General features: G+C 40.1%; 1 protein-coding gene across 3 annotated transcripts in view; it reads left to right on the plus strand.

The window, feature by feature from the left end:
- GRB10 (growth factor receptor bound protein 10) overlaps positions 1 to 25704 on the plus strand; it is a 145468-nt gene that overhangs the window by 30004 nt on the left and 89760 nt on the right. For 2 of the 3 annotated variants that reach the window (XM_088534087.1, XM_088534089.1), the window contains exon 1: positions 8297 to 8495. In XM_088534087.1, coding sequence (XP_088390213.1) covers positions 8445 to 8495 — 51 coding nt within the window. In that variant the 5' untranslated portion in view covers positions 8297 to 8444. Of the gene's footprint in view, positions 1 to 8296; positions 8496 to 25704 lie in introns of those variants that run through there. The other variant, XM_088534088.1, reaches the window with a different exon arrangement.

Here is a 25704-nt window from a genome sequence, read left to right on the forward strand (position 1 = left end):
GTATATAGCAGATCAGAGGCCATTAGTTCCTGCACCTTCAACTGAAGTGGTCCTCTGTAGGTATCCTGTGTCCCCATCAGGCAGCTATGGGCCTCCGTACTTTTGTATGTGATTTGCTGAAGGGATTGTGCCCTCCATGCCGTGTTGTTCTTTACTCCCGTTTCTGCTCAAAGTTTCACTTGGGCTCAGATGCAGGCTGTTTAGTTGTCAAAAGTTCCTGCTTGAAGTCAGTAGACAGCTTAACTGTTAGGAGGAAGTTCAAGAGTTTGAAAGAGCAAGGTGTGAAACTGCAGAGTTTCACAAATATTTCATAACTTGATGACAACGTTCAAATTTTAAACTGCAATACATCATTTGGAGCATGGGGAAGACCTTACATAAATGGGCAAGGGACTGAAGTAGCTGTTTCTCTCTCAGGACTTTTTATCCTTAGTGAAGCTGCCCTGACAAAAGAGAAACATGAATTGACACGTTACCCATCTTGGGGAGGCTTTTCAGAATTTTGGGCAGCTTCAGGAAAATGAAAAATGCTAAAGCGTGTATGTATATATATATATATATATATTTTTTTTTTTTTTCTGGCAAGACTTAAAGTGGGATGGCATCAGTTTTCCTGTGCTACTTGTAAAGTATGTATCTGTTTTGGCTTTCAAAAGCCTGAATTTCTGTTGCCAAGATGCTTCATTTTCTGGCAAAATTACAATGGCAAATGGCTTCCTTTACAAGGTGTAATATTTAGACTAACAGCTTTGCAATTAAGAACGGCAAAGAGAATTATATTCCCTTTTTCATAAGACCAGATTTTTTATATGGAATCGTGGGTGTGTTTGGACTTGACTGAAGTGATTTTTTGATTGATGACTTGTGTTTTGAACAGTGCTTTTCATTTTAGTATGCAACACTCACTTGAAAATTTAACAATGCTTTTGTTTTCCAAGCCATGTTTAAAGTATTACTTTAGTAATACTTCAGTAATACTCTAGGGTAAGTGCTTTATATTATAGACTTGCAAATGCATTTTAGCTATGGGTATTACATAAAATAGCCTGTGCAAGGGAAATGGGAAGAAATTAGGAAATCTGCAGGTGGTATTCAGTATTATGTGGTATTAAGCTCTCTAGAGCAGTAAGCATCTATGATAATGAATCCTTTGCTGTTGGAGAGAGGTGACATTTTGGAATATCAGGCCAAAAAAAAAAATTGCTCAAAGTGGCATTCCTATTGGTTTATAGCATTGGGAAGAGCTGAGATGCTGGGTGAGAAGGCAGGGACTTTCCGAGCTGGGGAAAGAAGTAAGCGTGTGCTGGTAGTGAGTAAGAGGGGGAAGTGGAAAATAAGAGTCTTTGGAAGTATGTTCAAATACTATTGGCTTGTCTGTGGCAAAAAAAAAAAAAAAAAAAAAAAAAAAAGGGGGGGGGGGCAACAAAAGGGGTGGCGTTTAAAATTTGCATCTACCATGCTCTTATGTTCCTAGTGTGTGACCAAATGTCTAACTGAGCAATGGTGGTTTGTTACTTGCACAGAAACTTGCCGGTTTGGAGTGGAAGTCTTTGGGTTACCTTTGTCTGCACTAATGAAATGCAGTGAGTCCCTCTGACCAAATGATCACCTCAGGACACGTGGTGGGGAGATGGATATTGCCGTCCTATAAGACAATCTTTACTTGAAATCACCACTGAAGGAGCGATAGTTGGAAATCCTGGTATGTACAGGTTGCTAGTGGTTTGAAATCAGGGACAAATGTGTGAACTACATAGTGTGTTTTAGGATATAGTCTCCTTTGTCCTGCCAGCCAGGGGATCTGGCTGCACTTCTTTTTCCAGCCTGCAAGGCCATATTTCACATTTATGGGAGGCCATATGGGTCTTTTCCATGTGTGGAAAAGCATGTGCCTGAGCTTCCACATAGCTGAGGGCACTGTTGGGCTTCAGGGCTTTTATGAAGATTTGCTCTCTTCATCCAAACCTTATTACTGTTGTAACTACGGCAATGTGAATAGGAGAGTAAGGAAGTGTAAGCAAAAAAATACATCCGCACAACTCTCTTCTATCATAGAAGTGCAGTTCACATCTGTAGGTATGCATAAAAATTGAAGAACCTTCCCAGATGCCATGGAGTGAAGAAGCCCTTGGACAGGGAGAGGGCACTGAGTTCTTGCTGATTGCTCTGTGTACCAACCAACAAGACAGAGTATTCTCATTTCACTTGCTCCTCAAGTTAAGTTTTATGTCTAGCTGAGTTGTCCCAGACAGTCTTGAGAGTGACTTACAGAAGAGAATATTTTATGAACTTAGTTGCTTTAATTCAGGTTGTGTGTGCCCTGGAAATACTGCAGTATGGAGGGGAAGTGAATTGATGACACTGGCTATCTGAGAGAGTAAAAGGTGTAGAGACGGGGAGGGAGACGTAGGAAAGGGAAAGATTTTTATTCCATGTGTTAAACCTGAGGTCTTTGAGAAGGGTCTTTAGGTAGGTCAAGATTTGAGAAAACCTTGAAGGTGCTTGTTTGTTTTTTGAGCTATTATTTTATCCTTCTCTTCCAAATTAATCTATGCGTGATTTTTTTCCTATTATTTTTCTCCTGGATTTAAAGACTTTGACAGATGGCACATGTAGAACCTGGAAAACTTCCTGCATTGGCAGAGTTACCATACCCTACTGCAGTTCTGTAGGTGCGTAGGTTGCCGATACTTAGCACTTGAAAAGCAAAATACCATTCTCTTTCTGAGAGTATGCAAGAAGCAAGCTGTACATCAATAAACATATCTGATGAGAGGCTTAATTCACTGATAATTAAATCTACTGGTTTTGTAGGTAATTTGACTATGAACAGAAACAACTAGACCAGACCAGCAGTAATATTCAGGATGTGTAGCTAGATTTTTCTTTTTTTTCTCATGCTAGATCACAGCACAGCTGAAGTTGGAAGGGACCTCTGGAGATATGCGCACCCCCACAGAGATCAACTAGAGCAGGTTGTCCAGACTTATGTCCAGTTGAGTTTTGAGAATGTGATCATGCTCACATTAACACACACACACACACACACACACACACACAAAATTTCTTGTTTAGACAGTCTGTCCTGTGTTGCCATGTGTGCCCATTGCTCTTGTCCTGTCGCTGGAGGCCACTGAAGTGACTCTGGCTGTATTGTCTTTGAAACCCTTCCATAACATACTCATACATGCTGATAAGATCCTGCCTAAGCCTCTAGAGGATATAGAGCCACTGCAGCGACAGCACTCTCAGCCTCTCCCCATGTCAGATGCTCCAATCCGTTAATCAACTGTGTGGCCTCTGCAGGACTCGCTCCTGTATGTCCATGTCTCTCACATAGTGGGGAGCCTGGAAGAGCACAGAGCGCTTCAGATGTGGTCTCACCAGGGCTGAGCAGAGCATAAGAATCTCCTGTCATGACCTGCTGGCAAGACTCTTCCTAATGCAATTCTGGTGCTCTTGGACTTCTTTGGGGCACATTTGTGGCTCATGGTCAACTTGTCCACTTGTTGGCCTCCTACGTGTAGTGGCACATGGGGTTATTCGTCAACAGGTACAGGACTTTTCATTTCTCTTAGTTGAAGTTTGTGAAATCCCTAACAGCCTGTTTCTGCATCCTGTTGAGGCACCTCTGAATGACAGCACATCCGTCTAATGTATCAACCGCTCCCGCCCATTTTGTGCTGTCTGCAAACTTGTTGAAGGTTCATTCTGTCCCTTCATCTGGCTTACTAGTGAAGGTATTAAACTGTTGACTCCAGTATTGACACCTGGGGTGTGCCACTGGTGGCTGGGCTCGAGCAGGAGTTTATACCACTGATCCCAACCACCCGAGCCCAGCAATTCAGTCAATTTTCAGACCGTTTCACTGTCTGCTTATTTAGCCTGTGCTTATCAGTTTGCCTGTGAGAATGTTTTGAGAGATGATGTTGTAAGCCTTGCTAAATTCAAGATAAACAATGTCCGCTGGTGTCATCTACCAAGTCAGTCATTTCACTGCAGAAGGTTATCAACTTGACTAAGCACTACTTGCGAATCAGGACTGCTCCTGATCACATTCTTGTCCTTCATGTGTTTGAAAGTGGTTTCCAGGATTATTTGCTCTGTCACCTTCTCTGGGATCAATATGAGGCTTACCAGCCTGTCGTCCGCTGGATCCTCCTCCTTGAAGATGAGTGATATTTACTTCCTTGCAGTCCTTAGGCACCCCTCCCTGATCCTCCATGACTTTGAAAGGTATTTGAGAGTGGCCTTGCAGTGATGTCAGCCAGCTGCCTCAGCATTCATGGGCACATGCCATCAGGGCCCATAGTCTTGCGTAGGTCGCTTGTGTAAGTGCTACCTAACCTGGTCTTCCTTCACCTTCCTTGATTTATACTCTTCCTCTGGTCTCATCTCATACCAATGAAATGGCAGCCCTATAACTACATACAGACTTATAAGGAACAAACAGGACAAATTAGGTTGTGTACGTTAGTATACCGCTACTTCAGAGAGGCACCCCTGTGTCTTGATTTCTAAGAAGAGCAAGGAAAGCTTTCTCCATTAATGCAGTCCTGTAGACACTTCCTTATTTGTGTGCATACACTTGTAGTGATTCCACTTTGTCTTTTTTTTTTTTTTTTTTCCATTGGTTAGCATGTCCTTTTGTTCATGTCAGGCTGCACCATTTGCTCACCAGCTTTGCCCAACACTTCCTCACTTGATTCCTGGCCATTCTCTTCCTCCCCCATCATGTGTAATTCAAAACTCTTCTTACAAGTTTGGCCAGCCTGTTGGCAAGGAGTCTTTTTCCTACCTTGTCAGGTGGATCCCATCTCTTGCCATCTTTTGCAGTCCTCAGAAAGGGTCTCATAGTCACAGAAACTAAAACTGTCTCTGACAACACCTGTGCAACCATTTTTTCATCCACAGGGTTCATCCAGTCTTCCTCAAGCCCTTCCCACTTACTGGAAGAATCAAGGAGAAAACTATCTGGAACTCTTTGCCCTTGACCGTTTCTTCCTGAGCCATGTAGTCACACTTCCTACTTTCTAGGTCTTTACAGCACTGTTAGCCTCCATGTGGAGGAGCAGGGCTCTTCTATAGCAGGTAAGCATTGTCACTGATGCTGGGCAGCTGTTGGCAGTCTCAACACAAGGTCCTGAGCGCAAGCAGCAGACCTGCCTGGACAACAGAGTAGGTTGGCAGATAGGAGTCTCCCTCTCCTGTCACTTGGCTGCTTCCTCCTGGTACTCCTGTGTGGCTCAGGCTCAGGGGATACAGATGCTCCGTTTGACAGTGCTCTCAGTTCCTCGTTAGCTATGACGGCACTGAATCTGTTCTATGGTTGTATTTTTAGGTGGAGCAGAAGGTTTCCTGCTGGTGCTAGAAGCTTCCAGCCTTTGCTATCTTGGAAATTTCTACTTTCCAGCCTCTGATAGGCACTGAGTCTGCCTGCCACTCTACTATTTATGGAGATTCGGGGTCTAGAGTCACAACAGACTCTTTCTTAAATTGGAGAGTATCATTCTAAATGTGATTCTGTCTATGGCATTTGAAGTCTGGTTTATCATGACAAGTTTCTTTCAAAAACTGTCAGAGGAAGAGAGGTTCCTTAAACCAGCAAAGCTTGTGGAGTCTCTTGGTTTTGAATGTGCTCACGCTGTCTGGGTTGCTGCTGCATGACTATAGTTCTAGCCGGTGAATATGCTGAGGTTTGTAGCAGTGCGACTGCATGCTTTGTTTTCTATTTAGAAGCCTTCAGAATTTCCTTCCCCCATCTAAGGCCTTTTAAGAAAAGGGCAGTAACTTGGCACTTGAGTAATTTCTTATGATTTGTGCTGAGACCTTTCAAGTTAAAACATAGTTAAGATCTCTGAAGAGAACTGACATGCTAAAAATCAAATTTGAAGACTATAGGAAAGAAAAAGTTGTTTTAAAATACTAATTTTTATCTGCTGAAGTATGAATTGTCCCCATAAAATTTATTACTCATTGATGTTGTGGTACAATAGGGCCTTAGATCTCAAAGGTGAGCAAAGGCTTTTTGTGTTACTAGGGCAGGACTGCTTTGATAAACTGCTTTTAGACAGACAAAAGAGATGCGATCTTAAATCAGCGTTAATGTATGACTGACTGGGAATGATATCATCTAAGGATTATTGCTTTCCTCTGTTTCTGCGGTGTTTACTGATGAATACTCAGGAATCTCGCAATGAAACAAATAGGTCTTGATAAATTAGACAATCCTGAGTCGGGCTATTGTTTGCCATAATTGATGATCTTCCACTGGTGTAATGGGGCTGTAGTGTAAACTGCAGCACGCCCAAGAGCAGACAAATTGGTTTGGTATTGTTTGGAAACGTACCTAGTGTATCTTGCAATATGGGAATTGGTGGCTTTGGCTGCAACATCTATCTAGTGAAAGATTGGTTCGATCTGGAATAACCTGCAGTTAAATTTACAACAATCATACCTTTTCCTGTATGAATAAAACTGTTGCAGTGCAAGACTGATTTCTTTTCCCTTACCCCTTTTCCTAGGGTTTCTTTAATCTCTCTGGGTTTACAGGCTAATCACACACTTCTCTTTGTTCTTGTTGCATTACCCCAACTTCAGAACGTCTACTCCAATGACTTCTCTGACTTTAGCTTTTGATGTGCTTACAAAAAAGCCTGTATTCCCCAAATGAAAGGCTTTTGGCACCCATCGGCCAAGATAAAAGGCATTTCCCTAAATCCATCTTTAATTCTTCCAGAATACTTAGGGAGAATGAGGTAAATCTTGCCCTGAAAATGAAAACTACCCTGTTAAACGGTTCCCTTTTTAAAACCTGACTGCAGACTTTTAGGTGTGGAGTGGGAGTTAGATAATGTAGCTCTAGAGCATTGTTTATGTGTTTAAAGACATATCTGGTGAAAGGTCCTAGCAACAGTACAAGTTGGGCATCGTGCCAGCAGAGTTAGATGTTTGAGGGGATGTTTTATTTCTCCCGTGAATCCTTTAAGGCTTTAGTTTTAACTTAGGTAAATCTTATGGGAGAAGTACCTAAAATAAACAGCTTGATTTATACCTTATAGGGAATTAAACTCATTTGCAAATATGTTGTTGCCAAGAACAGTTTCTTCTCCAAGGCAATTAGCTATATGACCTGACCCCAGAAGGTTGCTATCAGGAAAACAAGAAGCACAATAACGTTTTTTTTTTTTTTTTTTTTTTTTTTTTTTTTTTTTTTTTTTTCCTGGAAGGGAGCTCCCAGGAGCTGGTCTACCTTTCTGGTAGGCAAGAAAGCTAATTTGTCTCAGGCATTTTTTTTTTTTTCTAGGACTAGGTAAAGTAACACTTCCTAGAGCAATGGGTAGTTTTATTGGATTATAGGCTGCAACTTCCTCCGCAGCATTTTTGTCAAGATATCCGGTGTCTTTGTCTATGACTTAACTGCTATGAGACCAAAACTCATTCCTAGTGGAGAGCAGCGAGTAGTCTGTTCAACCGAAGGCTTTTGTTTTGAATCAATAACTGATCATTGTAACAGTAAAAAAGAGAGGAGCTTGCGTGGGGTAAGAGTAAAAAGTCATCCTTAACTTGGCAATTTTTTCTCCCCTTGCTCTCTGCGTAGAGATGAATAGGCACTCCTTTCATATGGCAGGGCTGTCCCTAGCCAAATGAAAGTGGTTGGGAGAAATCTTGTGACTAGGAAGCATTGTGGGGCAATGCCTTTGTCTTAGTTTTCTTTCCATTGTTACGAAATGGTAGTTAAAATCATTTGCTCATCCTACAGTGGCTTTGCTTCAATAGTCTTTTGTCATTTTTACTGTATAAGCCATGTGCACTTCTAAACATACTTGCAGTAGGTGTCTGCTCAAATTAAAAAACTGAACACAGAAATAGAAAAACACTCTTTTTGGAAAAGAGGTCATTCCATGCAAATCTACATCTGTTTGAAATAGTGCATGAGAAAGAAACCCCGAGGGAAAAGACAGGCTGGAAAGGATAAAAGGGGGAAGAGATAGAGTAAGTAAGTGTTGAAGGTTACTGCTGTGCAGGTGGTTCTCGCCTTAGCTAGCTCCCATCTTACTACATTTTCTTTCCATAATGTAAAATGAAGTCTTAGTTGATGAGTGCCAATCCTCAAATAGCTGGGGCTTGTGCGTTAATAAAAACTCTCTCTCCTGCCTGGGATGCGCAACAGAACAGCAGCCATTTGCCTGAGACTAGATGTCTTGGGCTGTTTAGCAGCGTATCAAATGTTTTCTTGCCTGCAGACAGCAAACTTGCAGATCTGCTACTCCAAGTCGATGCAAATCCTTGTCACTTCATCTTGCTCCTCTCAGCCTTCCCTTTCTAATTGTTTTCAATAATAAGTTGATGAAATGTCTTCAGTATGGTTTCTGACAGTCTGTTTGTCCTTTGCAGGTCCTGTGAAGCAGTAGACGTAATTTGAAGAAAATTTGAAGGAACAAATGGCTTTAGCTGGCTGCCCAGACTCCTTTTTGCATCTTCCTTATCGGATAGTAAGTAATCAAAGCGCATGTTCATGTCAGATGGTAGCATCGTGTTGCCATGTGCTAGTGACTGATTGAGAGTTCAAATTTTTCATCAACGTCCAGTTACTCTCTAGGTTTTTCCAACGTTTGGTAACAGAGCCTATCATCCGGTAATCAAGACCTACTACTGAAGAGAGAGAGGAGGAAAAAAAAAAAAAAAAAGGATTGGTAGGATATATTGCCTAAGATTTGATGCCTTTTCCTAGGTATGCTAGGTAGGTAGGTTAGCTAGGTCATAGTTGGAAGAAAGCACTCCATTCCCCAGGAAAAAGGGTAAGCAGCAGTACCAGTGAAATGCCCTGTACCAGAAAGTACCGTGTTTGCTGAATGTTACACTTGTAGGAAGAAAGGCAGATTGTATGTTTGTTTAGTGGTTATCTTGTATCTAAGCAGCCAATATGGCACACTGCAAAGAATATCTATTAAAAAAAAATCAGTTCAATAATTCTAGGCAAAAACACACATAGTTCTTTTTCCAGGCAATTGTGGTTGGCATACTGCATGCATTGTATTATTATTTTTTAATGGAACTACAAATCTGCTATTTCAGGCATGACCTGCTTTTTCCTCCCTCCTTCCTTTTTCTTGTCCCCTTATTGTTTTCATGCAGTGCCTACCACCATAAGGATTCAGTTATGATTTTGGGCCCTGCAGATGCACAAATGATTAGAGAACCATATGACATTTAAACCTTTTTTCCCTTTGTCTCAAGAGAAACATTGCCAGCAGTGATTACTACAGTCAAGCTACTCACTTAAAAAGAGGAAAAATCCTCAATAGGATGCTTCTATTTCATAATTGATGAACTTAAACTTTCTTTTTCCGTCCAACAGGAAACCTCACATTAGTTAAGACTAGCTTTACTATGTGCTGTTGTCAGTTGAATTCACTCTAATGGTTTTCCTGATAACAGGAAAAATGAAGCAGTTCTAATTGCTTTTCCAGTTGTAAAGATTGAGTGAACTTTGAGAGTGTTGTGAAAATCTGTATTATTGTGTCTAGGTCTGTGCTTTTGAAAGGATACATGAATTGCTGTGCCTGGATTTCATAACTTTGGTTGCACTGTGAATTATACAAATTCATTTGGAGCATGATCTGAGTCATGTCAGTAAGCTAAATGAATGGAGATCTATAGAAGAGAAATCTTAAATTGTAGACAGTCATTCTGAACCACAAGTTCTCTACCAGATATGAAACTTTCTTGTGAAAATAGAGTCTCTGCTGCCCCAGTTCAGCTGCTGTGAGGTACATCAAAGATTTGTTAGGCTGCTTTCCGGCCATGCGCTTAGGCTTTCCTTGATAACTAGGAAATGAATTAAAAGTGAAATTGGAGATTCTAATGTGGTTATGAGAGTTTTGAAACCAAAGCACTAAGGAAAGAGGAGAGAAGGGGTCGCTACAGATGGTCAGCAAAACTGTGTTTCTGATCTCCATCACTAGCTGTTCCTAAATGTGTTACCACACCGCATAAGGTCTGTGAAGAGGAGAGCTGGACCAGTTGCAGTCAGGCAGTGCCTACGTCTGTGCAAATCCACGTGTCCGTTCAGGGCACAGACAGCCCAACACTCTTGTATTGTCAAGAATATAATTCAGTTTCCTACAAAGGGGAAGTAAGAAGATTGGAGTTTTTAGCTAAGCAACAACAATAAATGACTATATTGCTCTTTTCTTCAAGGTCAGATTTTGTTATCTCAAATCTACAAACGCAGACTTTTTTCACCCTGAGAAAACTGTGGATACAGAAATCATAAAGGAAAAATGGAGATAAAAACTCTGCTTAAAAAAATAGAAAAAAAAAAAGCTTAAAAATAGGGCAAATCCCAGAAAATTATGTCTGGACTATAGTGTATACTGAATGAGAGTATACGTATAGTATAATTCCATTTTCCCCCAATTTGTTTGCATTTTCTCAAAGTCCAAGAGCATTCATAGTTTCGGAGACAGAAGTCTCTCCATCATGGTTTGCTCTTCCCTGTGTCTGCGCCTCACTTGGTTGGATCCCACATGCTTGTCAAAGCAACATGTGTAGCTTAAAATGCTGGGAAGGTCAGTCCCCATCAATATTTTTGGTCATAGCTTGCTGTGTGTTAACTATCCTAAGTGCTTGTAACAGGTTTAAAGCCTAGCTTTGGAAGTCCATTCACAACTACTTTGCCTTCTGTCACAAGTTAAGTTCGCATTACAAAAACTGAACATCTGTTTTTCCACCCCTACTAAATCTGACTTAGAAGCTTTCATCAACTTGTCTTTCAAATTTGGCTACAGCGCCAGCATTGTGTTGGTAAAGGGCTAAAAGAAGGTTAAACTAAATATGCTCTAGATTAGAGTGTGAACAAGTATTCTTGTTCTCCTTTTTTCAGTACATTTTCTGACTTGATATGAATGGAAGTCTGTACAGAACATTCTTCCAGAGTCCCTAAGGTTGGGATCTTAATGCTGCAGCTTTGATATTTAGTTTAAATTGACACATTTCCGTTCGAGATTACATTCAAAATATTGACAGCAAGAGAAGTGAAGACCTGCAAAAATATGGATGTACTACAGAGCATCCTTTTGGATGGCCTTTGCAAAGCCCCCTCTGCCCTTCTTTTCCCCATTTTTGGGGAGAGAGGAAGTGCTAAAAGCCTCTAACAAACTTCCATGATGGGCTTTTAATGTGCAATATAGATTAAAAAATATATCTCAAACAATAGCACGTAGACCAGTCACACTGAGTGCATTCTCCTGGAAACAATCTCTTGCTTTGTGGAAAAAATCAATACTACCTTTTAGTGGCTTTCAGGAGCCCTTTCCAAATTCTCAAACTCTTCAATAAAAATCCGGCAGTGAGAATTGGCAGTGTTTGTCTTCTGTTCCTGGAAGTTCAGAACATAGTCCCAGAATTTCTCAGAAAAAATGGGATGATTTACTGTGTTTCCGTTCTTTTGCAATCTGTAGTCACAACAGTATTTATGTGCAGCGACTTGAACTCTTAGGAAAGATTTAATTCTTTAACCCTTTGATGTGTAAATTGTGCAAGTCTCAGTGACATCATAAATAACAGAATGGTTTTCCTAGTTCCTGAACATGAAAATCTGTTCATGCAAGAATGAGGCTTTCTGTTGATCTTCTGTCCCTGCCCCCATTTACTTTCCCATAACCAAGTGGTGGGAATGACTGTTATATTAATTAAGTTCCACAGAGTTTGTTTTCACAGGGCTGAATTCTTATCAGCAAGAAGATTTGTTTGGATCATGCTCGGCATCTGATGTTTGCATGAAAGCCATGCTCACAAAATACAGAGAAAATGCAAATTGTTTTCTCTTATATGCACAGAACTCTATGTTCCAGGATTGCAAATAGTCCTGTTGACCAAATAGGAGAGCAGAATTTTGCATATCATACTTGGAAAGCTTTGCGCTCTTCAAGGATAGAGAAATAAGTGCTTAAGTGCTTAAGAGAATTTATCCGTTAGGCACTAACTAGTGTGATATACTCCTCACTTTTATTGTGGCCACATTTATGAATGGAGCGAAAACTTGATGTTGTTAATATGATAGAAATCGTCACACATCTTTGTCTTAAGTTGGAGAAATGACTAGGTACAAGTTCTCCACAGTATAATATTGCATTTGTATTCTTGTTTTCCATAAAATTGTACAATAAATTAAAAGGCACCTTTGGAGGTAATATAATCCTAGTCCATGGCATAGTGTAGTTATATGTAGCGTCCCTTGTGAGCATGTAGCTTTGGTGGGTGTGTTCTTTTGTTGTTGTTTTACTTTTCAGTAAAAGTAAAGAGTTGAGTGCTTTGGTAAGGTCGGTTTGTTTGTTTGGTTTTTTTTTTTTTGAGAAGGTTTCTGGTTTAGCAGAAAAATGTTCATATCTCTGATTCAAAGTTACCTCTGTCATGGTGGGAGCCGGAAACCTCATTCCTATCAAATCCACATGCCTCCTGTATGACTTGTCTGCTCTCTGCCACAAAATTCTTTGGAGCTAGAGCAATCTGATACTCAGTGTCAACACAGATGCACGTGCTGCTATATGAATAAATGTCTGAGCGCCAAAAGCTTCTTAGTGCTTCATAACAAAACATCAAAGAAAACCCCAAACCATAATTGCAGAATTTGTATCCAAGTGGCCTGAAAACTTATGTGTGGGAGCGCTATTGAGACCTAGTCCGTGTGACACGCTCTGAAAACTGAGCAGTTGTCAGCTATGGTCAACTATTCCTTATTGTCTTTAAAATTCAAAATAAAAAGTGGCGGAGGTTATGCTTTAGGCTGAACTGTGCAAGGCTGTTGCTTGTATGGACTTTCTCCAGGAACTGGGGCTTTTCCGGCTAGTGGAACAACCACGGGGCTCAAAGAGGCTTCAAAGCCCTTGAGCAGAGCAGCAGAGGCTTGATTGAATTGCATCATTCCTCTTCATATTGTATGAGGAGATGAAGCTGAAATGTTGCTACTGCCAAGGCAGAAAGTCTTCAGATTTCTGAAATATGGTGTCAGTCAACAGATATTTTGTTGATGATGCTCTTGTTTTAGCGGTTTTCATGTTTTAAGTGGTGTACAGGGTTGACGGACTGCAGCAGACATGAAGTACAAGGCAGTGAGAACGTTAGTAAATGTTTTTACAAGGCATCTTGCCTCCAATACGAAGTTATGAAATCTATCTCCTTGAGTGCAGCTTGTAAATGAGTTTTACAGATAGGGTTGAGGCCACTGCATAGATTTTGAAGAGCAACTGGATGTGTGTTTCTAGCTGCTGTCTACTAAAAGAAGTGTCCCAAAAGCTGATGCTTGTGCTCATGTTAAAATAGAAATACACAGTTTAAAGATGGTATTGGAAGTGTACATGGCTCCACTTTCACATATGAACAGAGTATTGTAAGGAAGCAAAAGGATGTACCTGAAGGATTACCAAAAATTTGCTTCCCATGAAGTTGTTTTATATAGGTAACTTTTTAGGTGGAAGTGGAGATGGAAAAATATAAAGAGCATTTCTTGAAAGTGAATGCAAACAAGCAATTTTAATGTCTAGAACCACATTTCTCTCCATACATGATCTTTCAAAAAAGAAAAGATTCAGAGCATTCTAGTGATTAGGCTTCTTGGTACTACTTTCCTCTGGATTTTGAATAGCAGCAAGAATAAAATCTAGGTGTTGCAAATCAAGTGAGGAAATCGAGTAATGAAACTCAGCTTTGTATCTTCCTGATGGTTTTGCACTCGTGCTTGACCAGCAGAGTGACTCAATCTTTCCCATCTCGTTGCATCCTTTTATAAGAGCATTCTCTAGATTCACCTCTAGATTTAGCCACAGTTTGCATACACCTTCAGATCTGCCAAGTTTACTGCTTTTCGGAGGAGGTTCTTGGTCTTGATCTGCTTTGTCATTCTCCTGAAAAATCTGAGCAGTCTGGTGCTGCTCGTGAAGCCAGGCTCTTGGGGAAGTCAGGCAGGTACCATATGCATTCACAGCTGAGGGCGGAGTTGAAAACTGTGCTTGTGTTGTGCCATTTGGGGAATTTTCATTCAAATGAATACATTTTGCATGTTCAAGCAAGTGTTTTTATTATGTCTCTTTATTGCAGTTGAAAATTGATGACAGAATTTATGGGGAAAACTTCATGGCTTTTATTCATATTATTTGCAAGGCTATTTTGCAAGGAAACAAAAAGCAGTGGGTCTCTCCAGGCTCTGACTTATGTACAGTTGTGAAGATGCCACTTGTGGATTCTAGGAACATCTACTTTGATAAAAACCAGACCCATTTCTGGTCTTTTTTTCTCCAAAAACTTCACAAGAGAGCACTGTGAATAACGATAACAAGCAGTTTAGCAGGCTGTAGTACCAAGTTAAGTCCTGTATAACTACTTATTTGGAATAGGATGTTTTCCAAAGGAATAAATATATAATAAGCTATTTACCAACTAGTTATTTTTGAGAACTACCAGGAGGCATGTTTTTGTGTTAGTAACAGCACTTCCTTAATGGAAGAGAGAAGCTGATGTGCTCAGCCTAGGACAGTTTTACACTTCCAAGTCTGTGGCAAGCCTGAAATATTAGAGAATGCAACTGTTATTTAAATTTTGCCTTGTTTTAGTCAACTGGAATTACTTTAGCGCTAGGTGTGTGGTGGGGAAGAGGAGTTGTTTTGTTTTTAAAGAACCTTCCTTCTGCAATCCATTCTGTATTTTACATATGGGGAAATAATGACTGCTGGGCATGATTGTTATTTATTTATGTAGTTTTTATGTTTTTTTATGAGGAAGATCAGATTCCTGTGTATTTGGAGCTGTTGCTTTTCAGGAAAATGCTTGTGGCTGACATAATTCTTAATGTTGCTGTCCATGCCAATTGGCTTGGAGAAGCCTATTTTGTCCTCAGTGAAAAACAGAGATAAAATGTTGTTTTTATATTCTTTAAGTATTTCTAAGAAATATATCTTGATACAAATCCTGCTAAAAGTTACACCCAGCAGACTTTCTTGCCTTACTCAGTTTAAGGGCAGACTGTTGATCAAAGGAAGGGCAGAATTTCATGGGCACTCAAGCCATGACCTTCTTTAACTTTTTTTTTTCTTTTTTTTTATGTTAACTAATTTTAAGCTGGTTTAAGTGTCACCAAATCTAAAACAAGAAATTTATATTTTCTATTTCTCAAGTGAAGTGTAGGTGAAATTTCCAAAACTTCCTTTTGATCTGATGCTTATGACAGGGACCGTTATGGCTGAGTCCTGCTCTTGAACCGCTGGTTCAAACAAAAAAAGGTGATCTCGTCTTATTGAGCACAGTGAACTTAGCTTTTATGGGAGATGTCACCTCCTTTGCAGCACCAGTGATGACTCCATCAATTCTAGATAGCACTAGCTATGACTAGGAAGGATCTTCACCCGCTTGCTTTTCATCCTTTAGGGTTTTTTTTTCTTTTTCAACATCTAATATATTAAAGTCTGCAATACCTCTTTACTTTTTTAAAATTATCTCTAGGTTCCCATAAATGTTTTCCTGTTTTCATGTTTGTATTCCATTTCCACTATTGCAGCTATGTGCCATTCTCAAGAGATGTGGTATGGAAATCAAGGTGTAGAACCAGGACGTTTTCCTTTATTTTTTCAAGATGGAATTTTGCTGAATTAATCAGATTTCAGTAGTAGTTTACATAAGGCCAGAATATTCACATGTTGTTGGTGCATAGTACAGGTGCTTTAGTCTGAGGCATTATGATAGGTTTTTTTCTTTTCATTTTTGAAAGACGGCAAGCAAGCAGTCGGAGAACACAAATGTACAGCAAAGCGCTTGAGCCCCGCTGCTGCTTTAAGGTAGCTTTGGCTCGTGCTCTGGTAAGACCAATGTGCCCATCCTAGTCTCTGCACTGAAAAGACAAGCCCTCAGAAACAGCCAGGGGTCTTGGAGAGTGCTTATCCTCCACAAGCTGAATGTTAAACAATGACTTAAGGCTCTACTACACACTGGCTTGTAGCTCTTGAAGTCTTACACACTGGCTCCATTTTTTTTTTGACATAATTTTGGCAAGTAAGGGGAACCTGGCAATCCTTCATGCTGGAGGCCTCAGCTCTAATAAAGCGCTTTAGTTATTAGCACAAGTAAATAGTTGTCCATTTGTGCTTCATTAATGCATATTAGTCATACAGTAAATACTGTCATGCTGGCAAGTTCCCCAGAATACTGAATACTTCTGTACAGTTCGGGAGGGGGTTTCTGATAAAGTGGTGTTGGCACCTTTCTGGAAAAAGTTCTTGAAGCTATTAGTGTAGGAGAGTGACAGACCATTATTTCAACTCACGTGGGTTTTTGTAAAACTGATTCTTCAGTGGAGGCAAAGGAGGATTTCTGATGAATCTACATTCTTGCAGTCAATCCTTAACATTTTAGTTAACTTTCTACAGTTTTCTGCTGTATCTGAAGAAGATCATTTGGGACTATGGGAAGTACAAACAATATGCCTACTTTTCTAATGAAAATAACTTGATATTCTAAACTGTTACCATGGGATTGTCTAATATCATAAGATTTTAGCTATGTGTTAGAATAATGTTTACAACACTGTGATGAAAGTGAAAGGCAGCATTGTGATCCATCAGCTGTGTAAATTTATGAATTTATTAAGCGATGAGACTCATAAGAATACAAATGGTGTAAAACTGTGAGCTGAAATACCAGGTTAGTTGAGCATGACTTGTCCTTTTCAACAAATAGCATGAATTTACCTGCTGATTTCCGATCTTTCATGCCCCTGCATGTGGCTTCCACAGGGACTTGTTCTGCATTTGGGCATTTGAGCTTAGGTAAGAGCACTCTGTCTATCGATGCAGGCCTTCTGCCATACCTGTGAGACTTCTTGTGTGTCCAAATGGACTGTTCTTGTGCTTGGAGCAGGCTGTCCTTGGCGATCTGCTTGCTCTGCTATGCCCCTTTGTCCTTCAGGCAGACCTCTGAACAAGCCAAAAATCTGATTTCCTGCAGTTCAGGACTGTTAATTCTGCTAGTAGCTTCATTAGCTCTGCTCCCTTCATCCAGGAGGGCATCAGGCCACCATCAACTTCTGCCTCCTCATGGAGTTTCTCTTCTAAATGAGTCAGTTTTGATGGCTCATCGATAAAGCAGAGCCTCTTCCTAGTCTGTTCACTACTCATCTGTGTTGTGAAGTTGTCTTCAGCCTACTCCAGAAATCTTTACAGCACACAAAATTTGCTGTAGCTGGAATTGCACTGCTTACTTGTGACTGGGTCAAAGATGTGTTTTAGCTGAGTGGTCTCCGGTTCTCCCCATCCCACAAGTGGGCTTACCTAGTCTAGGCAAGACAAGTGGCCCAAACCTTTGGCTTCTCCAGACTGGTGTGTGTCTTTGTTAACCTTCTTTGGAAACAAGTGTTTTGCTGGGACAGAAGGGCTCATCAGTGTATGACAGAGCCTGAGGCCAGGTAGATCCAGGCCAATCTTCATTCCCTGGTGGCTTCCCAGCCAAGCTCTTGGTACTGTGTCCCCTGTTGTGGTGCCCTCCTGCCATGCTGGTGCTTCCTCTCTGTCCCAATGTCTCTATCCAAGTGGGCTCTCTCCTCTGCGGCCTTCCTGAGGATGTGCTGCCAGCCCCATCTCGCCACACTGGCCATGTGCTTGGGCAGCTGCTGCTCTCGGGCTCGATTGATGGAACTCTACTTGGGTCAGAAGCTGCCCTGGGTCTGTGGCCCTATGCTGGGGTCAGGGTTGGGTGTGATGGGGCAGGAGTCCTGGCAAGGCCCTCTCCTCCCCTCTCCAGTGGGGTCCAGTTCAGAAGAGAGGCTAAATTGTCAGGCACAGGGAAAAAAAACTAGTTTTATTAGTTTAAAAACTGCAAAGAGATTATGGGGTAGAAGAAAGGGTTTGATAACCTAACTGGCATTTTATGTGTTTGTGTTCTCTACGGTCTTTAGATTAGTTCAGTCTGGGGTCTGGGATCATCTTCTGAAACTGGACTGCAAATTGCTGATCTGGTGCCTGAGCTTCAGGGAAAAGCTCTGTTTTTGATATCTTGCAGTAACTGCAAAGCTTTGAATATGTGAATTAATGTATTAATTAATGAATTTATCTGGTATATATATTAAGAGAGATCTAGCTAAGGAGAAGACTTCTAAGTGTGGGTTTAGTAAATTTTATAAAGAAAATTATATAAGGAGAATTTTGCTGCATTATCTTGTCAGATGTCCTGAACATAAAGCGAGTAACTTTGTACATCAAAAGTATGCCATTTCTTGAATTATTCTCCCTCTAATCCGATGGCAAATTGGATAGTAAACTAGATTTTTGAGTACCATTCCACTGTCTACCCCCACCACATTTTTTTCTATGCCGATTTTAAAAAAGAATTTGCTAAAATAAACAACAAAGGATATGGGAAGAATGTAGTAGTAAATATGATTTATAGGCTATTATTTCACTTCTCTTCCATTTCTTGTTCTGACTCTGAAAGTCTAACAGTTAGGTGGTACTTCTGTATTGAACCTTGATTTGAAGTTTTAGCTAGAATAAATACTTCACTGTGTTGGGTTGTGGCAGAAGGTAGGTCTGGGATCATTGTGTGTAACACAGTGTTCTTTAGTGTATACGTGGAGTGCTTTGTGTTGTTTGTACTAGTTGAATCATTTTAGCTTTCCCCTTAAATGTAGCAAATATCCATACATTAGAGGAATTTGTAGCATGAGTACCTACCCACATACGTACATGCAGTTTTATATGATTTTTTTTTTAAAAAAGAAAGAGGGCTGGAATTTCCCTAACCAAATATTAACATTTGGGACAGTCATTTTATAACTTTTGTGTTTAGAAATACTTGCAGAGTCTGACTGCTGCTTTCTAATTCAAAGATGAATTAGGACTTGAAAGTGCTTATTTGCCCACTGTTGCATGTCAGGAAGTATAGAATATGGTGATGTAAGTTTGTAAGTACCTGCTTATACACCTGCCAATGAAACTTCTTCATTATATATATATATTCTCTGACATGACTGATAGATTAATCAAAAGTACTAAGTATGTTCTAAAAAGGCATCTCTTGTGATGTCTTTCCTGGAGCCCTTTATACTCTCAAAATTGTGATGAACTGCTGGCTGCTGAACGTGAATTGGTTGGATGATTTAGTTGCAAGATACAACTACCCTGTTGGATGAGAACAGGTTAGAAAAATAGTTTGCTGGCCAGTTATCTTTGGATCATGACTTGCCCAACAGCTTAAAATAAAATGAAACTCAGAAGATCAGAAACTTCATTACTGTTCCACAAGTATCTTTCAGAACAGGAGTACACTGATGTGATAAGGTGCCTTATGGGAATGGATGATTACACACATGGTGTCAGTGTTGCAGGATTGTGCTAACAAACTCCCAGGTAATTTGCAACAATTAAATTTCTTGTTTTACCTAGATGATATGGTCTTCAGTACAATTATATTCAGTAGGCGGCTTGATACTTTGTCTCAAACATTGCTTCTGAAGCCTAATTCAAAGTTTTATTCTTTTCTTTTTCATTCTACTGTTTCTCTATTTGATGTCTGCTTTGACTTTAATCTCTGCAGGAATCTTTTTCACTACTTCTATTCCATAACCTGTGCTTTCAGGTCAGAAAAAAGGTAGCTCAAACCCAACAGGAAGCAGTGTAGTAAATACTGGTGGTGTTGTGAGGCTACCTACCACCATGAACTCTGGAGTTAGTCGTTCCTTGAGCTCAAACCTGGTAGCTGCTCACATGGAGAGCAAACCAGTCCTGCATTTCCCTCCTCCTCTTTGGCTTTTAGGGCAAGGTGGGGAGAGAAAGATCTTGTAAAGCCCCTTGAATCCTAATTTGACAGCTTTCTTGGAGTCAACGGCCAAAGCTCATTTGACGAAAGAGGTCTTGTGATTAGTAGCTGTAGTGTTCTAGCTTTACTGAGACCAATGCAATGAAATGCTGCAGTATGCGCACACATGCTATGGGTTTTATTGTTGTTTTGCTTTGTTTGGGGTTTCTTAAGATGGAAACCATTTTCTTTTGACTTGACCAGGTTTTACACAGCTGTTGAAATCTGTCATCGTTTGGAGACCCTGTGCATGCTTGTCTTGTTTGGGTTGATTTGTTTGCTTTGTTTCATGTGCTACCTTTGTAATTTTTGGCACACCATACTGCCCTCCAGTAACACACTGGCAATTATGAGAGCTCTTTGGTCTGGTGATATCTTACCATAGCCTAGTATTCAAGGGAACTTAGAATTAAAAGAGCAATTGTTGTTCACCATATTAAAGTGTTGCAATGTACATTCTCAAGTGCACTGGGTCTCTTTGGATGTATCCAGTAGGCCTCAACAGAAAGCAAGGAGAAGCTGAATATCAAAACAAGCAGTCACTCAACACTTTTTGCTGTGAACCAGTTAAGGAGGAAAAAAAAAAAAAAAAAAGGCCAACCCAAAAGAAGAGGTGATTAGCAGTCTTGCTTTTAGCAAGCCGTTTTTTAATCCAGTGCCAGTTTGTGCAAAAACTAAAGATTTAAACTTTGTATTGGGCTTTCCAGAGCGGCTTGCAACTTTACATGTGATCTGTTACTATTTAAATGCAAATTGCTGAGCTTTTCAGAATTTGTCTCTTATACAGAATGCTAAGTCAATAAAGATGTTCTGATAAATCCCTCTTGATGCAGGGTAGTTGCTAGAGCCAGCTCCAATTAGCTCATTTGCTTTAAGGAGGGGCAAAGGTGGCAACCACTGCATTTAAAAAAAAAAAAAAAAAGTCAAGACTATGAAAACACAGTCTTGAAAACACTTAGTACTACTGGAAAAACTGAAACGCATTTCATAACTAGATTTTTATAAATCACAGGTAAAATATCCACTAAGAGAAGCTGTCGTGCTAAGAAGCATCTCTGAGCTGCTTGAATATTACAATAGTGAAATTAATGATTTCTTTACCATACTCTGTTAAGGGGTATGGAGATGCTAAAAATATATCAGGTTTCATTCATTTTCAGAAATAGAGATAAGATGCTGGTGTAATGAAAGCATCCAGATCACTGGTGTTAGTCTTAATTTTGTTGTGATTCTTGCAAACTGTTCTGAATTGAAAATTTGTATGTAGGTGGCACTGTAGCACAGTTTGTGTTGGAAATACTGTCCTACCTCCAGTAAAATTTGGGAGCAGTAGCTTTATGAAGGCTAGTAAAACAACACGCTACTGAGGATTTTTTTTCCCTTAGGAAAGCTGCTTTAATGGCTGGTGAGAAATACACAGTAATGTCACTTTTTTAAAAATGTGAAGATCAAATAAAATTCAAATATGATTAAGGGATGAAATAAATGTATCTTGTTTTATTGGCAAGGGTTTTCTTTTTTCTTTTTTCCTGAAGGCACACCACAGTGCAAGCAATACGAAAGGACAAGGTTCACAAGGTTCTTTTTTTTTTTTAAGAACCTGTATGTTGTCTTAAACTCCATCCTCTTTGTATAAATTACCATATTGATTTGCTCTGAGAGTTTGTAACCCTGCCTCATGGTTTGTGGGTGAGTGCAGTGTACTGTACAACTAATGCTGGATTGGCAATGAAGAAAAGGCTTGAGTGCATGGTTTAGAGTTGCTATACCTGGGTTTTATAGTAAATTATAGAACTGTCAGCTGCAATATATGAATCTCTACTTCATTTCTGAGTTCTTAAATACCTTTCTTGTAGTAAGACTTGCTGTTTGGGAGATGCCCGCAAAGCTAATTCCATATCTAGCAGAAAGCAAGCCACCTGAAGCATTAACATCCCTCTCTGAGGTGAGGAGTTAGTTCTGGGACAGATTGCACTATGCAGCAGATAGATGGTTCTTTAAGCAGAAAGGTGTTCAGGCAATGTAAACAACATCATGTGTTCAGCTGAACAGGACAACAATGTCTAGACCTAGTTAGTTGCTCTCTAATGCCAAGGATTGTTCTCCAGGGTGAGAGAGGAGAGCTATCAAGCACACCCTGAATTGCAGCAATTGAGCAGATAGACTAGGAAAGGCAGAGAGAGGCCGAATCACTGACAACTGAAGTGGATTTAGAGTAGCAGGGTGCTCCTGTATATGAAGTTGATCAGCATGGCATTTGAAATTCATCAGATCTTCAAGATGAAGGCCCAAAAACCAATTTCATTTGTGCTCTGGATGTTTAGCATGTGTAGGAGATCAGCTAACAAATGTCGTGAGTGTGCTATATAGGAAGTTTGTTACTGTATCATCAGCTCTGTCTCGTCTCTTACCAGACATTTTCCAACCTGAACCATCAAGAAAAAAGGGATCAGTACTACTGCCTTTAGGAAGAGAGACTGATTTTCAGGTGGCATCCATCTCTTTGCTTTGTTTCACACTTTTCATTCCTTTGTGAGAGTTTCACCACTTTCAGGGGAAGCTAGATAAAAGCAAACATGCACTTAAGTGTAATTTAGGCCACCTAGCTGTAGTTGCTTCTTTCCAAAGTGTACTTGTGAATACCTAAGAGTGTACTTACAGAGAAATGGCTGTTCTTACAAGCTAGGTAGCACCTTGGTTTTCTCTTCCCTTTCAAAACTCCCCCCACTTGGGGTCACATGAGTGAGTTTCTGTACTGCCAAATCCCAGCATCTGACAGGTCGCCTCTTAGTGCATTGAGTCTTCCAAGAAAGTTAATGCAGGACGGCATTAGCATGAGCTGGGACAGACTGTCCAAGGCAGTTCGTAGAACGTCTCCCCTCCGCTTCGTGCGGGGTACTTTCAAAACCCAAATCCCATAGCCAGTTTCTTAGAAGTCACTGGTTGCCAGTGTTGCTATAATCGGAGCTGTAGTAGTTTGGATGCCAAGTAGAACAGATGAGCTAACTTCTATTTCACAGGTCTGATGAGTTTCAGGAGGGCAGAGGGTTGAAAACGATCAGGTAACTTGTACCCTCTTTCTGTGTGTAGCAACTTCTCCCAGAAGAACATGTTGAGGTGTTTTTTTTTTTTTTTTTTTTTTTGTAATGCAGGTTAAAACATTTTGAGGAAACTGAGTAGACTGATGTCTTGGTGTTGGCAGGTGCATTATGTACTCAAGTTTTCCATAGCACCTGCGTTGCAAATATTCATATATATTACTCATCTTTTCCTCTTTCTCGTAAGGAGGGAGTAGAGTCCGGCCAGGCACTTCAGCAACTTGAACAAGACCTGGGGAGCTGGCCTGTCAGGAACCCTTGTGAGGGTAGAGTTTTACAAGCAACCTTCCTAGAGGTAAAATACTCCCTTAGATTGGGGTGGGCACCATCTAGTTCAGTAGCTGGTATGCCTATGTGTGCCTAAGTTCAACAGAGTTTTGCTATCTTTTTAACTCAATTTAAGTAGAATGATGCTAAACCCCACAGGAAGACTTTTTTTTTTTTTTTTTTTTTTAAAGACATATGACATCTTTCCTTTGTCTATGTATTATCTCTTCTTGGTTTAGCTGACAGTAGCAAAGCTCTGCTTTCTTTTTAACTCCTGCCACCACATACATGTTCTCTGGCAGAATACAGATCTTTCACCAACCTTATGGATAGAGTCAATATTGACCAAAATAAAAAAAAGCATGAAATGTGCAGTAAAGTAGGGGTTTTGTAGCTTTGCAGTCCTTTGGCAGCGAGACTGACTTGCTTTGAGAGTAAAGCTAACTTACAGTTAAGTACAAAGTAAAGATTCATTGTCAGGATCTGTGGGCACTAATAGAGGAAACAGAATTTCCGTATAAGCATATGATTTTCCACTGTGAAAATCTCTAACCAATGCTATTTCCTAACATAAACTGCATTTATTCAATGGTGTTCTGTGAGAAATGAAATGGAGCCTAGTCTGTGTGTTAAAAATGAATCAAAAAGACATTTCATCAGAAAATAAATGCTTCATTTCTGTAAGTGCTTAGCTGAAGACAGCTTTAAGAAGTGATTGCTTTCACTGAGAATCTTGTATACTTTTTTCCTCTATATTTCAAGACTTTACTTTAGCTGTGAACTATGTAAACCGTCTCTTAACAGCCACAGTGGTTTAGTCTCATTAAAAATAGAACAAAGCTTTTAGCATTTCTAAGCCTGTCGGTTGGATTCCCTTCTTGCTAGATGATTAAAAGACAGCAACCATGATGCTTTGAATCTCTTCTACCATAATAAATGAGACCTAGACCAAAATGTACATGCTGTGGGATATACTTGAGCATTTTCTCTGCACAATAACTGTGTGAAGACCTGCTAAATTCTTGCAGAAGTAGTTAGCTTGTATTAAGAAAGTACTATATCTAGTGAGATATTTATTTAATTTGAAGCTATTTTTTTTATCAAATTACAGTTGCAATTGAATTAAAAAACGCTGCTAATGCTGGTTTTACAAAATTCAACCTATACAAGCTGAATCTGTAGTGCTCACAAGTATCTATACTATGGAAGTCCATTGCTGAGGATTTTAGAGAGCATAGTGTGCTGAGTCGTACCTTGCTGAAGCAGAGCTTTTTTGAATAAACTGCAAAGTAATTACAAAGTAACTTTGGGGAGGTTGCTTATTGTAGTGCAGCTCTTACCAAGTTCTTAACCAAGTGGGTATTTTTTTCCTGGGGAGCATAAGATTTTTTTTTTTCTCTCAAAATGGAAGAAATTGTGAAATTGTCTAGTTGCTGAAAGTATCTTCTGGTATGAAACAATACTGCCCTAATAGTAATTGCAGTGCGGGTAATGGCAAAGCATATAGCAGTGACAATATTCCTCAGAATAAATCTGAAATGTCTTCTGAAGGTGGTAATCAAGCTTTTTTTTATTGGTGTGGAAGAGGACACACTTTATTGATTTGGAGTGTGCACACTACTGGATTTTGATGTAGACTGGATCTGAAAACCCCATTTTGTGCTGAATTGTAGCACTTTCTGGGCAGTGGGTTCGTAAAATTCAGATGGGGGTCGGAATAGAAGTTCTTCCAAGGTCAGACTGGCAACTATGTCTGCCCTCCCCTGCATCATGGGGTGTAATATAATTCCTGTGATCACAACTTCATTTAACAAATTCCCTGCCACTCCAGAGACATAGACCATGGGCACAGGTCTGTCCTGTTTCTTTTCCTTTTTTAATTTATGACATCTTGTGATTCTTGTGGGTTTTGCATTTGTATCTGATGGGCTTTGCAGCCCGGTGAGGGTTGTACGTGTGTGTGGATAGTGAAGGTCTGTGCGCCCTTCCAGGATATTGTGTGTTTTGTGTGATTCACAGTGATCCCGTTCGGAGGTGATACAACCTAACGGGTGGCTCTCGGAAGGAATGTGCTTCTAGCTGTGCTGCTCTAATAATCCGAAACAGGGTATGTTTGCTGGAGGTGCCTGGGGTTATCTCTGTCAGTCTTGACAGTCAGTATTGTAAAATGAGGAGAATCCAACTGTTAGTGGGTTTGCTACTTCAGAATAGAGTCTAACTTTTGACAAAGCTACGTGGCTTTATTTTAAGCCCATGTTTGTACAAGCTCTCTTAGCAATGAGGAATGTTAAAATGCCAGGTTCACAGTTGCTTTGTTGACTTACTGAGCCTTTCAGTTGGCTCTTACCTAGCCAAATGACTATAGTTAAGGGGCTGGAAAGCTAGTTACAGCTCTTTAATTATGTAATATGTGGTTTTTCTGAGAATGTGCTTTTAAGCTTTTTGCCTGGTGTGCAAAACTTTTTTTTCCCTCTCCTTCCTTCCCATTGCATGTTAAGCA

Source organism: Tinamus guttatus, unplaced genomic scaffold (assembly GCF_059628265.1).
Source record: "Tinamus guttatus ecotype Peru unplaced genomic scaffold, ASM5962826v1 Tinamus_guttatus_pri_ptg000535l, whole genome shotgun sequence".
In the NCBI taxonomy this organism is placed as follows: domain Eukaryota; kingdom Metazoa; phylum Chordata; class Aves; order Tinamiformes; family Tinamidae; genus Tinamus; species Tinamus guttatus.